The sequence below is a fragment of the Cyprinus carpio genome, chromosome A11 (genome assembly GCF_018340385.1).
Source record: "Cyprinus carpio isolate SPL01 chromosome A11, ASM1834038v1, whole genome shotgun sequence".
NCBI classification, from domain to species: domain Eukaryota; kingdom Metazoa; phylum Chordata; class Actinopteri; order Cypriniformes; family Cyprinidae; genus Cyprinus; species Cyprinus carpio.
The window spans coordinates 7,915,225-7,932,622 of NC_056582.1; the positions used below are offsets into that span (position 1 = coordinate 7,915,225).

Here is a 17,398-nt window from a genome sequence, read left to right on the forward strand (position 1 = left end):
CTGCATCGTGATTTTACAACATCTCTCTGTATTTTGGTGATTTTTGACCAAGAACAACAAGTGTGACTTTTTTACGACCATTAACATTATTGCGACTGCCTTAAAACTCAGACCAGAGGGTTAATAATGTGAGATAAAGAGGAGACCAAGGAGAAGATTGAACTCGCTCTGCTCAAGTGATTGCGACGCCCCTGTGAACGCGCGTTCATCTCGAGCGCCGCCGCGCAGCCTCGCGCAGACCTCTGATGACAAGCACAAGTGCACAGAGGTGGCGATGGGAAGCACAGATCCTGGTAATTACTTGCATGTATTATATGTATTCCTTCATTGCACCACTATCGAGCGCTAAAACGATCTCTAGTTCTTGTGGGAGTTTCGGGGTTTAGTTGAGATAATTATTGTAAGTGAGGATGTGGTAATTGGCTCTTGTTGGCGGTTCTGTGTCGCATTGCTGTAGTCACAGCAGCCACAGGCGAGAGTGATGTACATCAGCCATATATGAACGCATGTGCGTTTACAACGCAGCTTGCCATTAACCAAAAGAGATGCGGAATTACCGCAGGAACCTGTGTCCACGCAAACGCGCTGAAGATGTTGTCTTGTGTGAAGCTTGCGGCGGCTCGTCTGCAATGCAGTGCTGCTGAGAGAATAACCGAACGCGCATTCATTCCTCCCTGCGGTAACAGATGCTACACTAACTTTTTGGCCGACAATTTCGGAATAGACGGACAATAGGCGAAAACTGTAATGCTGTGATGTTCTGACACTTCGTAGACTAGAACGCTCCCATAATTACAAGCGCGCGACGCGTTCTAGTGTGTCGCGTTGCGTCGCTGGAAGTGTAGATGGGTGAGGTGAGGCGACAAGATTGGACTCCAAAACAGCAGTGCTTTTCAGCACTTTTTTATTTTTTGCAGCTGTTGTATTAATGCATCTGGATTTGTGTTTTTAATTTACATTGAAATGCGTTAGTTTGGATTCAGCTGCGTTCATGCGTTCATCATATAATTATGAATATGTGTATCTGCAAATGCACCCATGCAGACGAGTCATTCTGCACACTCAGCAAATCCTCAGTGATGCAGAACCTGTGTCTGTGTGTCTGAGAGTGTGGCACACCATTAACTACAGTAGGGTACATGTCCAAAGAATATAAAATGCTGAAATTTACTGAGATTTATATGGCTGAAAAGGAAGATAAAATTGTTGTCACTTTATATTTCCTAGTAAAATGATATTTAAATGCTTTTTTTGTTGATTCAAAACATATAATGCAATGCAATACAATGATAATTGAAAGATGAACAAATATGCATTCCTTAAAAACCTGATGGATCATATTTGGACTCGCATTTTAATATGATAAAAAAAAAAAAAAATCTGGATAACAAGTAAACCGAAGTTGCTTCAGTCAAGTATGTTCATCTTAAAAATACTACTAAGAATATAAAATGTATTTTAATGTTTACCCTATAAAGATCAGTACAGATTTCACAGCAAAGAGACACATGAACCACAAGCTAAAGGGGGACGTTTTCAGAATGGCATTTTACTTGCTAAAACATATCATTCAGACGATAGAAGCATGTGGTTGATTGAAATGGTTGGCTTTATGGGGTTAAAATAAAGAAAGCCAAGCAGTCCTGACAAATCCACTAGGCTTCCGGGAATTTATATATCTGAGTCATCTTTTGCAGGACTTTGTGCGGGCCATGGCGTGACGGTTTGAGGGTAGAACAAGGCTCCAGGTGGGCTAATGTATGATCAGTAACCCTCTCGCTTTGAGCTCCCTCCACTGAGACTATGAGGCAAGCAGTAACCGCCACTCTGTCTGTGTGGAGCGAGAGGCGTTTCGGATACTCCACCCTGAAGGACTCCAGTGAGTCGCTGCTGGACGAGCGCAAGCTGAGGCCTGGTCTAAAAGAGGACTCTGTCATTGAAGAGAAAGAGCGGGCAGAGAATGAGCAGGAGCAGCTGGAGGCTGTGCTGGGACTTCCATCGTCTCCTGTGGAGGACACCCACATAACGGACAGCCCAGGGCCCTTGGACCACCCGCTAGACTGCAAGAAGAGTGGTGAGATGGAAGCGTCACTAGTATCTGGCAGGAAGAGGGGTTCACTTGGTGCTTTGCCCATGCAGCGCTGCAGTTCCCTGGGCACTACGGCCCCGCAGTGGGTCCCTGATTCTCAGGCACCAGCGTGCATGAAATGTGGATCCAAATTCTCCTTCACCAAAAGACGCCATCACTGCAGAGCGTGTGGGAAGGTGAGAGATGCATGTGGAAATTTAAGTTTAAAGGGATAGTTCACCCCAAAATGCAAATTCTGTCATCATTTACTCATCCTAAAGTTGTTCCAACCCTGTATTAGTTTCTTTCTTCTGGACACAGAATATATTGATATTTGATACCACTTTCAATACTATTTACAATAATATAATAAGGCTAGAATATGACAGTGAGGTATATTTTTATATTAATAAAAAACACTGGTGAACTTACACTGTAAACTGGAGAAAAAACTTATGGATTTGCATATGTTTACTAGAAATTTCTTTAGAGAGAAGTATTTTTTTTTTTACATTTTTAACTGAAATGGGGTGGCGTGAGCACTATGGAGCATTCATTCATACTGTAAGCCAGAGGGCGCCGTCGCGCAGAAACTCAAAATATGCCACACAAAAGTAATATCTTTTATGACATTCCAGGAAATCCCTAATATGGACAAAGGCATCCAGTGTAATAGTGATGGGAAGTTCGGATCATTTAACTGACTTGGATCTTTGAATCTCGTCATTTCATTCATTTCTGCAGAATATAATTAAAATGTTACATGTTAATATCCAAATTCCCCAACATATCTATTTATGCAAACATTGATCACATTTTGAATAAGTCAAAACTATAATGCAACCAAGACCAAATTATAAGAAACAGACATGATTAATTCATTGCTTAGCTGGCTGTGCAGTCTGCTAGTTCACCTCACCTCCCAAGTCTTCGGGCCGTTCGTTATTTTTTCACGTCACATCCCCGTAAGGCTAACTGAAAGCTATGCAGTGTTAACAGGAAAGAGAATTGTTCACCTCTCGAGTCCTCAGGTACGAGTTGTTCGTTCTTTCTTGATAAGAAGTCACATCAGATCGCAAAAGGAAGTCAACTGGTGTTATGAAGTGAGTTTGGAGTAAAAATATGCTGTTAAATGTGCATTTTGTTGGACAACAGGTTTATAAATGCTTCTCATAACACTGTGGTTTGAGTGAATCGGCTGTCCGAGAGAAGAGAGAGTATCGATAGCCTACTTAAAAAAAAAAAAAAAAAAAAAACGTTTTGAAACCGTTTTAGATATTTCAGTATTGATCAATATTTTTTGACAACACTAATAGCTAGTTAAGTTTCCACTACCAAAAATATTTAAGTTTAGATGATGATTTTAAATTAAAATTTAATGTTTGGAACAACTTCATGTTTAATAAATTGTTACTTTTGGGTGAATTATCCCTTTAGGAGGGTATTCTCCTTCAAATCATGAACGGTGGATTTGTTTTGCAGGTGTTTTGTGTGGTGTGCTGTGACCTGAGATTCAGACTGACTCATCTCGGTGGGAAAGAGGGGCGTGTGTGTGTCACCTGTCATTCAGCTTTGATGAGCCGTGAGTGTCGTGGTGGATTCTCCACTTATGTGCTTTCACACATTAGTTACACAGTTACAATGATGTCATTTCATCAGGGACGCTTCGCAAGGACCAGAAGAAGGTCTGGTTTGCAGATAATCTCCTTCCTCAGTCTGAGAGTAGAAGTGCCAACAGCTCTCCCGTTTACAGGAGCGTGTCCCACACAGAGAGGGCTGAGCTCGCCCAGGCGGTATGACAGGACATCTTTCTGCTTCTCTGCTTGTCTGTGATTTCATTTAAATGTGTTATTTTCCCTTTCATTTTTGTAACTTCTAAAAATATGAATATAAATCATATAGAAAAAATGAATATATATATACATACAGTAAATGTAAATATTTCTTATTTACATTTATTTCTTAAATGAAAATAATATTTCTTAAATATTCATATGTATGTGTGTCGATTTGATGGCCCTAATGAATTTATTTACTTTATTTTGCTTGATTTTTATTTTGTTTTTATTTCCCATTAATCTTTGTGAAGAAACATTTTTACAGTCTTATAACAACCCTATATTTTATTTTAATGTCTTTTTAATCTTTGTAAAATGAATTTAAATAACGCTTTTGCCCCTTGTAATGACCCTTATTGAGAGGATGTTTTTTTTATTTTATTTTATTTTATTGTTTCTCTTTATTCTTTGTGAAATAACATTTAGATAAATATTACTTTTTTATCTTTTTTTTTTTATTAGCACAATGACTTTCAAGGTTTTTTTTTTTTTTTTTTTACGCTGTAGGAAGTGTCTGACCTTAGTGGAGATGAAGTCAGTGGTCTTAGTGGCAACTCTACAAAACCCGCTCCACCGAAGGACCTTCCCCCTATTCTGACATCTACAGGGGTCAAAGGAGGTAAGAATGTGTCCTAATAATAAGCACACTAGCTCTGACTAATTAGGAATAATTCACCCCAAAATCATTTTTCCAAACATTCATTACTTTCTTCTGTGGAACAAAAAGATTTTCCATGTAATGAATGCATACAGTAATCACAAGCCGCCATGCACCAAATAAAAACACCATAAAACTAGTCCTTTTATGATGGGAACAATATGAGAGTAAACAATGACAAAATGTTATATTTGAGTAAATCATCACTAAAAACAGTCACTATGAGATATTGTTGATATTTCTAAAGCATTTAATGAGTGATTTTGATATTTGAGAGGCTGGTTCTTGTCTTTATTTCCGCAGACTACACTTTGGAGGAGAAGAGAACAGAGTCGTCGCTCTTAGAGGAGTTGGAGAGAGGTCTTGCTGAGCCTCTGGTGTTTGTGCTCAACGCAAACCTGCTGGCTGTGGTGAAGATTGTCAGCTGTATGTTGCAAATGTTACTCAACAAAGCTGTGTTGTAGTCAGTGTGGTCAGTCGTTTCCAAACTCTGTGTGTGTGTGTGTGCGTGTGTGTGTGTGCGTGCGGGTATGCATCTGTTCTAAGGATGTGTGTGCAATAACAGTTTGGTTTAACTTGAAGAAATTATGACAGAAGTGTATGACTATTTTATACTAAATTGTAATTCTTAAAATAATAATGATCATAATATATTATTATTTTTAAGGAACATCGTGCAAGATATTTTTTCACCCATGTTTTAATTTACACAGTTCTGTTGTGCAGCATCTTATTTGACAGAAAAATAAAAAAGCAATGTTTTGTTGTAAATTAATTGTTAATATGTTTTAGTTACAATCTATAAATAGATTGATTACATTTTTAGTTTTTTAAATGGATTTTATAATGCATGATTTCTGATGATAAATGTGTATTAAACTATAAAGCACAGAATCCAGAAAAAATTAATGAAATAAAAAAAAATAATTTAAATTAAAATAAACATAAGTTTAACTGTGAACAAACAAGTTACATTTACATTCATTCTCAGTGTCATACAAACATGTGGAAAGTTATTCTTTTCCCATTAATGGTAAATGATTATGATGATTAATATAATTTTTGCATTATATGGGAAGAAATGTTATGATAATATTTTTGGCCATATTGCCCATCCCTAACTTCTGATAACAGTAAGCTGGTGTGTCTGTGTGATGACTAAGGTGTTTTTGTGCTCCTGTAGATGTGAACCGGCGGTGTTGGTGTGTTATGTCGAAGGGCATGCACGCTGTTGGACAGCCAGAGGTGGTCATTTTACTGCAGTGTTTGCCTGAGGAGAAGAGATTCCCGACGGATATTTTCAATCATTTCATTCAGATCTACTGGGATGCCCAGACAGGTGAACCTTGCACAGGATGTTACTCAACCATAAAACTGAGACCACTTATCTGCAGTGGCTTTATAACTCTTGATCTTTCTATTTCTTCAGCAGCAGGAAAGCTTCTGAATCACCTGAGTCACTCTTTGGTATCCCGAGGCTTTCTGGGTAATAACGAGCATGCTGGCTTTCTTTACGTGCGTCCGACGTTCCAGTCTCTGGAGGGCCTGCCGTTACCTGCGCCGCCCTTCCTGTTCGGGCTCCTCATGCTCCGCGCAGAGGCTCCATGGGCCAGAGCCTTTCCCCTGAGACTCATGCTGCGTTTAGGAGCGGAGTACAGATGTAAGAAAACCAAATCAATTTATGATTAATATACCATTCAAAATTTTGGGACTGTAAGATTTTATATTTATGAAAGTCTCACCAAGGCTGCATTTATTTGATCAGAAATACAGAAAAAACAGTAATATTGTGAAATATTATTTTATGGTCTCAGTAAGCCCAGTGGTTGAGTTTTTCATGCTTTCTTCTGTCCTGTAGTCTATCCCTGTCCCTTGTTCAGTGTGCGCTTCAGAGAGCCTCTCTTTGGACCCGTCAACAACAGCATTATGAGACTCTTAGTGGTGAGATTTGTGACCTATTTTACCCTCTCTTTCTTGTTACCGCTTCCTGTTTCGTTCATTTGATGTTTTTTAATTGATTTCCATTCTGTTTCAATTCTCAAAGGATTTCCGTTTTTACCGTTACACACTGCCGACGGTGCCGGGGCTCGTGGTCGATCTAGAGGCTAGAAGCACCTGTATAAGAATCCCTAAAACACGTCATCCAGAGGTACCACGACACCACACTAAAGGCTAAAACACACTATAAGACTTTTGCCCAGATTTACAATCTGGACCTGTTGATGCTAGCTGCCAAAAGTCAGAGCCAGTCTGCAGATTTGAGTTGACAGATTTAATAGAAAATTACGTAGTGTATGATGGTCACAGACTCCAGTCAGAGGAGATCAAACATGTTTTCATTTGTCACGTGTTTCTGAGTGAGTTTTATCATATTCAGTAGGACGATCAAAGCAAAGATGGAGTAGATCGCTTCCATCAACACCCCCAAAGCATGCACAGTCCGCCACTTCTGGGATCGCCATTTCACTCTGTAACATTAGGCCAGTTTTCATTTATATGCTGTTTATTGTTGATGATCGCATTGTTTTTCATATGCATACATACCAGATCGCTCATTTCTGCGTCTTCATCGCATGTGTTTTTGATCAACACATTCTAGACTCATTCAGGAGATGCGTTATAGTGCCCCCCAACAACAGCAAGAACACGGAAACCCGGAAAATTCAGAGTTTGGCATGGAAAGAGTTAATAAGTGTCGCTTATAATAAGTGGACATGGCAACCCATAAAAAGCTTTGCGAAATAGCCTTCCAAACATAAACAAAACACATGACTCTGTTGATGGAAGTTTGGTTGTAATCACCGAATGACAAGTCTTTGGTCGAAAATAGTGAACGTTGCTATGGTTACCACGGTGTCAGTCAGTGCAGTTCCGAGAGTGAGTTCTGTTCTGTACACACATGAAATGATAATTTAGTGGATTCACTCCTGTATTTAAATGCGGTTGTACTTGTGTGTACCACAGTGTGTACATGGCCGTAACATAAAATCATCTCAAATAAAACCGTGAATTTTCAAAAAAGAAAATGCATCGGGAGCAACATGGTATCATTTCCAGAGTAGTTGGTAAGATCTTTTTTGTTGTTTGTGGCTTGAGTATCCGAAGGATTATCAAAATGAAGTTCAATAGATAAGCAGACCTGAGGTGAAGAGTAATTCCTTCACTTCTCAGGGTAATGAGGGTCTTGTCTCTGTCTCTGCTGGTGTTTTAGCTGCTGAAGGCTCTGAATAAGTCTAATGAGAGAGTGCTGGCCCTGGGCTCCTGCTTTAATGAGCAGGCCGACTCTCATCTGATTTGCGTGCAGACGGAAGATGGACAGTACCAGACCCAGGCCATCAGCATTCACAGCCAGCCTCGCAGAGGTGAGAGAGAGCATCCGAACATCCCAACACTCATGTCAGCTATAGACACAAATATCTGTTGTGCTCTTTGTTTGTTTTTGAATATTTGTACAGTGGTTGAAAAAAGTATTTAGACACACCTTGAACCTGGGACTGGACGAATGTCACTGGATAATATAATAAAAGTATCAAACCTATGCATTTGTTTAATCTTTGTGCTTTTTGAAAATCCATTACCTAATTACCTTGTAAATCTCTCATGCTATATTATCATAAAATGTTAGATTCAGTCTTTCTTTCAACTTGTTTTCTTTCAACTTGTTTTCTTTCAGTTAGCACAGGTTTTGTATTTCATTTTGGAACTGATTTATGGTAGGCGTCATTGATCTGATGTATAAAAAACATATTAGAATTTTAATATTCCACCCTCATGTCCTTTCATAAATCTGTTTGACATTAGGTAATCTCAGTGCCATTTTAGTAAAAAAAGAAAAAAATAATCGTGCATTCTTTGGTAATAAGCTTTCGTTCTATTTACAAGACTTTTACTATTTTTACAGTTTGTACTATTTTTCACACATATCTGTGACTATAAAAAAACATCTGCTTAGCATTTAGCTTTTTTCCCCATTAAAAAAAGAGCGGCGTTTTGTAAACAAATTGGTATATGAACATTTTAGGTAGTTATGATCCGGACTAATATTTTCATCATAATTGTTTGACACAGACATGTTTGTCCTCTAAGGACCTATGGACCTTTGTGTAACTTAATTTTATAATTTATTTAATATTATTACATGATTTAGTATGACAAATAAAACAGAAACTGATAAACTTCAACAAAGGACTGATTGATTTGCATCTTTCCTTGAACGCTCACTTGAGGGCACTGTCTGACAGTCTGGGAAAGTATTCAGTCATTTGTTTTATTCCTTCTTGACTGGAATCTCTCACTGAATCTAAATCTGTGTTTCTGTTCACCTTTCAGTCACGGGCTCATGTTTTTTTGTGTTCAGTGGAGCGCTCAAGCCTTCATCGGGGTACTTGGCCAAGTCCAGCATTGTGGAAGGTTACTGATTTGTTCTTTTCTGTGTTTCGTCCAAGCAGAACATCCATTGTTTCATGACTCACATTCAGCAGTAGTTCAGTGTTAATGTCTGTGTCTATGAGTTAATTTAGGGTACATTTCACACCAGGAAAAGTCTATAAACATTATACTTTCTCTACTGAAACATTGGTTTCAGTTTATGCATTACAAAAAGAAAGATGTTTTCTGAGCGAACAATGCAAAAAGTGTAATTCAAGGCAGTTTCAAGCTAACTGAAAAACAGGCTGCACAAATTTATGTGTGAGATGTATGCATGTATTCTCTTAATGAATAAAATATGATACATCTGAAGAAAATTGTTAGAAAAAATAAAATGATCATGAATAGACATGCAATGTACCCTGAATTATAGAATGACTCCTATGCGTTTCTAACTTGAATGTGTATGTCCAGGAGTTCAGGTGTACAGTATACAGCATATGTGCATGTGCTAAGATCCATGCATCTGCTCAATGTTACAGATGGTTTGATGGTGCAGGTAACCATGGAGACCATGGCTGAGTTGCGTCGGTCTCTACGGGAAATGAAAGACTTCACGGTCACCTGTGGAAAACTCCACCCAGCAGAGAGGCAGGAATGTGTGCACATTCAATGGCAGGACGAAGAGCCATGCTTTAATAAAGGGTTAGAAACAAATATATATACATATATATAGTCTAAACCTGTGCTATTTCCTTTCATCATATCCTACATTTCACAGCATCATAAGCCCCATCGATGGCAAGTCTATGGAGTCTCTCACGAACAGCAAGACCCATCAGCGCTTAGAATACAGAGCCAGTGGGAAGCTCATACGCTGGACAGAGGTAAACAGACTCATGTAACTTGTGGAGTGGGATCAATACAAACCCTGAATATTAAAGTGATAGTTCACCCAAAAATGAAAATTCTGTCATCATTTACTCACCCTTATATCATTCCAAACCTATGAGTTTGTTTTCTTTTGTTGAACACAAAAGATGATTTTTGGAAAAATGTGGGTAACCAAATAGTTGATGGACTTCCATAGTGTTTTTCCCCATGCTATGAAAGTCAGTGGCTAACGGCAACTGAACAAACAGAATAAAGAAATCCATAAAGGTTTGGAACAACTTGAGGGTGAATAAATGATGACAGAACTTTGACACAAACAAATATTATGGACCCATCCTAAAATATAACAGGCAGCTAGATAGTTTTAGATATTATATATGAATAACAAAACTATGAAAATATGAAAAATTTAAATATTATGTGTAAAATTATTAATTTGTTAAAAAACTGATGAATGAAAAAATATTGTCTAGTTAATATATAATAAATATTAACATAAAATATAATTATAATGTATAATTATGTAAATAACAAAAAAATATTATATATAATATTATTTTTAAAAAAAAATCTACTTTTCCTCTGATCAGCTAGCACTGCCTTGCGGCTTGTTTAAGAGTCAAATCAGAGTGGTATAAAGGTGAAAATACGGAAAGTACAAAGAGTATATGTTGATAAGTGGCTTTATTTTGATTTATGGTTATGAATTAAGAGCTCGCTGCATCTTAGTGGTTTTATCTAAATGTGATTGAATTTCGTTTCCTGAAGAATGCTTTTGAAAACCACTTTCAACAGCCAGTAATTCACGTTTGAGCTTTCTTCACAGGTCTTTTATTTGCTCAAAGACCAGCCTCCAAATGGTCTTAATAACCACACCAGTCATAACCGTCTAACCGAGCGTCTTGCGCGGGCTTTCTGCCTGGCACTGTGTCAGTCTCTGTGTTTGCTGAAGGAGGATGGCATGACCAAACTGGCACTGAGGGTCATCCTGGACGGGCAGAAGGTGAGATAGTGATCATTATGTCCACAGCTGTCTTGCCACAGATTATTTCCCCCCCATTTTAATAATTTATTGTACACAGAAATAACTGACCAATTGAAATATTATTGATAATAATGACAGAATTTTCATTTTTGGGTGAACTATTCCTTTAATGACAAGCGGCAGCATGTTTACTACAATAGAGTGGGGGAACTATGATGTCAGAATCCAGGCAAGTAATTTGCCGCGGGTTCCTTCAAGATTTTCCTCTGGGGTTTTATAATAGGGTTTTTCAATTTATGAGTAAAATAAAGCCTGTGGTAAACATAACTTGAGGATACTTTTACGTTTTGTTCTACAATGTTAACTGCACAATGCAGCAGCGAAGATGCTGAATTAAATGTAAACACATCATATACATACCGGCCCTAAAAATCATAACTTCTACTTACTACTTGCTCCATATCTGCAAGTCAGGTTCTGTGAATGGATGACTTGCTCTACCTGTTACTTTGCTCTTCATCAACACCTGTTTGCGCCACCTGCTGGTGATCGACTAACAGCAGCTGCAGATCATGCTATTCCGGCAGATCCCACATGTGCAATGCAAAATTTTCTGCTGAATTTGTAAAGTGAAATAAAATTGACAGAAAATTGCCTGTCAAATATTATACATCCTATTTTTAAACAGATTGAATATTTGGAAGTGAACTCAGGAAGGTTAATATGGATTACTGATTGTTTTTCATTATGAAAATGTGTGTGAAATGTTTTGAATTGAAATATTCAAAGCTTAATTTAACAACTATGTTGAATTATTTCAGGCCCTAAAAATGCAAGCCCTAAAAATACAAGGCATTAAAATGCAAGCACTGTTAATACAATGCATTATTTTTTCAGTTGGTGCAGTTCGACATGCTTTTTTCTTTCAAAGACATTTGTCATTATTTTTCTTCAATATATTTTGCTGTTGTAAGCTGTATGGACCTAAGAAATAACTGAAATCGTGTATATATATATATATATATAATTTATAGTTAAACATTGTCTACCTTCAAAGGAAAACTCCTTATTCCTTATCACATGTACTGTATTTTCCAAGGCTGCTATTTGACTAGCATTTTTATGTATTTTTATTACTCCTTTACCCAGAACTGTATTCCCAATCTCAGATTTGATCTCAGATTTAACATGTAGACTTTCAGTTGTTGTAATTATTGTAGATCAGTTTTGTGTAATGGCCGGTCAGGAGTGTAGCGTGTGAGTGTGATGTGCATGACGGCAGTGTGCTGCTATACTATTAGTGCTGTATTTTGATTAAATCTCGGGTTTTGATCAAAGGTCAAGACACCAAAGTGCAAAGGTTTTCTTATCGTGTTTTCTTTAATCTTTCAGATGGAGTTTTTGGCGGGCAGTAATGGTCAGCGCCTTCCAGCACCGTACCAGGACTGTCTTAACCAATCATTAACGTCCGTGGTGCAGAGTAACTCTCAGTACCAGGGTCTCGCCGCCTGCCAGCTGGAGCTCATCTTCTATATTCTGGAGGACACGTCATAGAGACGAACCACCCACTGTCACATGTGCCAACACTCCCAGAAACCTCATGAGTTCAGTATCATCTGAGAGTGGAATGTAGTAGACGTCCCCATGGGGCAAGCTTATTTCAGTAGTTTAGTTGATTCCCTACTGCTCACTGTGATAGAGTCTGGGGTCACAACATCAAATCACTTTAAAAACTACTACAGTTCTCAGTCAGCACTCGAGGCTGATCGGTGTCTAGTTTTTGCTGATCAATCAACACTAGTAACAGCTCTTGAAACTATTGAATAATGGCAAAAATTAACACTTATGGAAGCCCTTTTCTGCCTCTGAGTAAAAAAAAAAAAAACGTAATTTATGGTATTACTTGTAATTGCAATTTTATATCTCATAACCGGAATTTTCTTGTAATTGTGACTATTTCACTCAATTGCACTTCTAATCTCACATATGCAACATTTCTCATGTTTCTCATGACCAGTTATCATAATTGTGACTTCATATCTTGTAATTTCACACTTTTTATTACTCATAATTGCAACTTTATTTCCACCTCAGACTTAAAAAATTATGTAAATAATAAAGTTACTTTATTTCTTGTAATAGATAATTCTATTAATTTATATCTCACAGCTGCAATTTACTTGTAATTGTTAATACATATCCCAATGTGATTTTTTTCCCTTAAGTATTTTCCTCTGAATTACGGTTTTTATTTTTTAACTCTGAGGCAGAAACAACATCCAGTTGTTTTAGGGATCGACCCAAGCTTCTAGCAGTTAAAGCTTGGTAAAAACAGAGCCTGCCACAGGTGAACTCTTACATTAACTTAACCTTCTGAAATGCAGTACTGACTTTGACGAGTCAGTAATTAAAGTTACACATTCACAAGATTTAAAGGGATACTTCACCCAAAAATGAAAATTTTGATTTCTTTGGTACTGGTACCAACAAAAACCATTATCATTCGACCTCTAGTCATCGCCAACAGTTCATCTGTGACAAATTGTAGTCTGGACTCCCTCTGTAGACCTTGACAGGATTTGAAACATGCTGACCAGTACTGATAAATGAGGACCAAAGTGAGCGAATGAGTTTTATTAGCATGACGTGATTTTGGAGACTCAGTTCCTTCTAGTCTTCCACATGTAGAACTCATTGTAGCCATGGCGATCTCTGTTGTACTTTCTGAAAGAGGCGTGAGGATGACTTCCTTCTGAGTCACTGTACAAATCCCATGCAACGCCCTGTTCTCCCAGCTTGCAGAGAGGAGCGCCCTGACGTCTGCCCTACATATACGCACACCTGCCTGGAAAAAAAGCTCTAGGAATTCAGCCAAACAAAGGCGATGCTTGGATAAATAGGAGCGCAAATATACGCACAAACTCTCGTGCACTGTGAGCTAAAAGTCATTTGTTCCTCTGTGACCTCGTTGAACTTTCTTCTGGCCTTCTTTTATCCCTCACACACACACACTTACAGCGTAGGATGCTTGCTCATCTGGCCTTCCTCTGTTGCTTTTCAGGAACTGAAAGGACTTTTTGTTTACATTCACCATGCTGCACATTCTCGAGACGACAAAATGCAGATTGTGAAGGAGAAATGCAGCATGCGCACACTGCGTTTCTTTATAAACCGCATCCGATGGAAGCCCGACTGTACTCTTGCATTCTTTTAGATTTAAAAAAAAATAATAATATTTTAATATGTCAAGCATTTGCATTGGAATGTGAGCTGGAATTGTAGGTCAAATGACTTGCACTGATTTTATTCAATAAGGAACTACAATGTGCCATCAAACCGCATAACTTATGTGAAATAAACAGATAACTGTATTTTAAAATTGAATTTATATTTTGTATTTATTTCAAGAGCAACATTTTTTTTACCATATCAATCGCATTAGTTTATAAGGTCAAACTATTTACAGGTGTCATTCAAGTTTAGTGATGTTGACTGTACAGTCTGCTATTGGGAAAGTGTGAAACACAGGTGTGTGTGTGTGTGTGTGTGTGTGTGTGCCCATTTGTGTATTCATTCTGTTGAGATGAACGTCATGAGCAACATCAGCGGAGGATGGATCCAGTCAGTACTCTTCCTCTTCTCTTCATACATTGTGCTCAATAATTATTCTTAAGATTAATTTGACAAAAAAAAAAAAATACAAATGGGGTCAAATGCATTCATATCCCCATGTGCTTATTCAATGTACATATTTAAAAAAAAAAAAAAAACAAGATGAAAACGAAAAGTCCCAAAACATTCTTTGGACTCCACAGTGCTTAATGCAGGTTCTCCTGGTCATCCGTTTTGGGTCTTCTCTTCCTGAGCTCTCAGGCTTTCTTCATCTTGCCGTTGAGAGCGCTTCCATTCTCGTGGTGTTTCTTCCCATTGCTCAGGCCATTTCCGTGCAGTCCGTGGCCGTTTGAAACCACCGCCGAGCCATTGGCGACTGTGGTGGATCTGTTAGCCGTGCCGTTCTGGGCGAGCTGTTGGGTGTTCTTCGGTAGCCTCTTGCCCTTCACATACGCCTGGTACCAGAAGTTAGAGAACAGCACGAAGAAGAAGGTCCCATACATCCAGATGAGGTGGACGAACAGAGGCACCTGGTAGTCGCAGCTCTCCATGAAGTACCACTGAGTTGCGTGAAGAGACACTAACACAAACTGAATCTGTAGAGAAGAGCAAGAAAGTCAAAGAGTGTCTGAAATACACAGCTCTTTAATTATTACTAAATTTAATTAATCACTAATCTCAAGATTTTTGGGTTTACAGCTCACTCGAGTGTTTTATTGTTTATGAATAATGACTTAAATTTCAATTTGTTTCCCAACTTCAGAAGCCTTGAAATATAGGAACAAAACTAGAAGAAAAAAAAAATCTATAAAGAAATATTGTGCCTGACTGGAAATGGTCACTGTATTTTGAAGATTGTTCGTTTTGGTGTTTTGCATAACAGAAAATGGATTTATAACAACATGAGGGTGAGTAAATGTCATATTTTTGGTTGAACAATCCCTTTAACATCTTCATAGGTGAGATTTATACTGCTCTACAAATCGAATGAACATACTAGCTGAATCGCAGTCATATATTTCTTCCACCAGAGGAACTTCTGGAAGCGAGGTCCTGCAGCAGAAAGGCTGTAGTAGAAGTACATGATCACATGGACACAAGAGTTGATCATGGCATGGAAGGAGCCCATTCCACCTGCAAGAAACACTGCAGTGAGTCTTCAAACTCATATATGATGATAAACCATATCATATCAAGATAGCTATAAAGTTTATGTCATTAATGATGATAAGCTCTGGACATTTTTACTCTATATAGATTAATTCGAGTCTATAAACAGGTTCACGTCACTGAAATAGCTGCTGACTGATGGGGATTGGCTCACCTGGTGCGTAGCTCACGCCCCACCACCACGTCCAGGGCATGAAGGAGTGGTGGAAGATGTGCAGGAAGGTGATCTGACTGTGTTTCTTTCGCAGCACGAAGAACACCTGAACAAGACCACAGCAGCGTTCAACACTCCACGAACCGATCAAACCTTACAATCAGCCGTTTATTCAAATCTTACCGTATCCATAAGCTCAATGAACTTTGAAAACAGGAATAACCAGGCAACTCTTGTCATCTGGGAAAGAAATTTTTTTTATTATTTGTGCACAGTAATATTTGAGTGCGTTAGAGGAAATGGAAAGCAAATCTTACTCTGAGTCCTTGAGGGCTGTTTGAATAATCACATGGGTCACATCTCCACGTGTATCCCGTCGCCCATCCCGACATCAAGAACTACACGCCAAGAAAAGACGATTAGCATATTATCTTATATATATAAAACACCTCCCTCTGAGTCAACGCAGGCAAACAAACACGTGCATTCAAGTTCAAACACATTAGCCAGATCACACCACCTAACAGAACCAACATCTCCTGATGCTCACCTCATATACGATATATACAGACAGGCCAACCAAGGACAGGTTGTAGATGATCATGGCTTCTTTCAGCTGGAAGGGTTTGCGGTTGGCCATGAACTTAGGGCCAGCGTACAGTACGAAGAAAAGATAAGCAAGTAGAATAGCAGACATATTGACTGGACTCTCCATTAGAAGGTAATCCTTCAACCGAGGGTCTAGAAAGAGAGAGAGAAACACAAAAACACAGCTCTTTTATATATATATATATATAGAGAGAGAGAGAGAGATTTCACAAAAAAATCTAATACATTTTAGCCATATATTATGCTATGAATTAGTGATGGAGAAATATATCGACAACATTTTGAGGTTGTATCTTTTGCTTCAGCTGCAATTTTAGCTTCCTTGCACCAGTTGAAAATACTGGCACCTTTAGCTACAGCAGCTAGTTGCATTGCGTTCTGAAATGTGTCAAACCACAACTCTTAAGACTTTAATAATTTTGTTGCTTCTACTACAGCCAGTGTGCACTTTCATGACCGCTAATGTTATGGCAGAGAAACGGTTCTGGCCGAACATGTAGACTTTTTTGCAGTGTTTTTAGATGCATTTATCAAATTGGTATCAAACTGTATTGTGTATACCAGGGATGGAAACATCAGGAATAATAATTAAAAAAAAATAATAATAAGTTTTAAAATGTAGATTTAGAGTTGAAAAACTCACCCTAGACTTTATGTAGCTTCTATTTTATTAAATAAAAATAAACTCTTTTTACTTCGGTTGTCTCAGGCCACATTGTCACTTGTATTAATAATAATAATAATAATAATAATAATAATAATAATAATAATAATAATGATAATGTTAACACAACATTTAATTATTAAATTATAAAAATGTAACAAATATTACTTTCATAATACAATTGTAAAAAAAAAAAAAAAAAATAGTATTTAATAACAACAAAATATCCGTATTCTTAATTTCTCTGCTTTCAATTATTAAATCATACAGCTTTTATTTTTGTGGAAAATATATTTTTTTACAAAATAAAATGTCCCATTTTGAAATTAAAACAGCGATTTTTGCAATTATGTGTCAAGCTTGTCTCTCTTGTACACT

The 17,398-nt window shown here is 37.8% G+C and overlaps 2 protein-coding genes across 7 annotated transcripts in view; one reads left to right on the plus strand and one right to left on the minus strand.

The window, feature by feature from the left end:
* On the plus strand, positions 1–14,195 carry LOC109098430 (zinc finger FYVE domain-containing protein 9-like). Of its 2 annotated transcripts, none has more exons than XM_019112007.2 (16): positions 1–293; positions 1,698–2,265; positions 3,551–3,650; positions 3,728–3,861; positions 4,414–4,525; positions 4,868–4,990; positions 5,748–5,903; positions 5,994–6,224; positions 6,423–6,505; positions 6,609–6,713; positions 7,776–7,926; positions 8,894–8,974; positions 9,475–9,637; positions 9,714–9,819; positions 10,653–10,829; positions 12,204–14,195. In XM_019112007.2, exons 2-16 carry the CDS (start codon positions 1,804–1,806, stop codon positions 12,363–12,365), a joined length of 2,346 nt encoding a protein of 781 aa, XP_018967552.1. In that variant the 5' UTR covers positions 1–293; positions 1,698–1,803; the 3' UTR covers positions 12,366–14,195. The 2 variants fall into 2 exon arrangements, with proteins under 2 accessions (XP_018967552.1, XP_042622937.1); XM_042767003.1 differs by having other exon boundaries at positions 2–293; positions 5,997–6,224.
* LOC109098431 (elongation of very long chain fatty acids protein 1-like) overlaps positions 14,191–17,398 on the minus strand; it is a 26,108-nt gene continuing 22,900 nt past the window's right edge. For all 5 annotated transcript variants that reach the window (XM_042767027.1, XM_019112011.2, XM_019112009.2 and 2 more), the window contains 6 exons: positions 16,298–16,488; positions 16,065–16,145; positions 15,931–15,987; positions 15,748–15,853; positions 15,421–15,557; positions 14,191–15,019 (listed from right to left, as the gene is read on the minus strand). In XM_042767027.1, the coding sequence (XP_042622961.1) occupies positions 14,681–15,019; positions 15,421–15,557; positions 15,748–15,853; positions 15,931–15,987; positions 16,065–16,145; positions 16,298–16,488 (911 nt within the window). In that variant the 3' untranslated portion in view covers positions 14,191–14,680. The remainder of the gene's footprint in view (positions 15,020–15,420; positions 15,558–15,747; positions 15,854–15,930; positions 15,988–16,064; positions 16,146–16,297; positions 16,489–17,398) is intronic.

Coding starts and splice junctions, on each gene's coding strand:
- LOC109098430 (XM_019112007.2), top strand. CDS start 1,804: ATGAGGCAAGCAGTAACCGCCACTCTGTCTGTGTGGAGCGAGAGGCGT. Junction 6,225..6,422: donor TTTAGGAGCGGAGTACAGAT/GTAAGAAAACCA, acceptor TCTGTCCTGTAG/TCTATCCCTGTCCCTTGTTC. Junction 6,714..7,775: donor CTAAAACACGTCATCCAGAG/GTACCACGACAC, acceptor CTGGTGTTTTAG/CTGCTGAAGGCTCTGAATAA.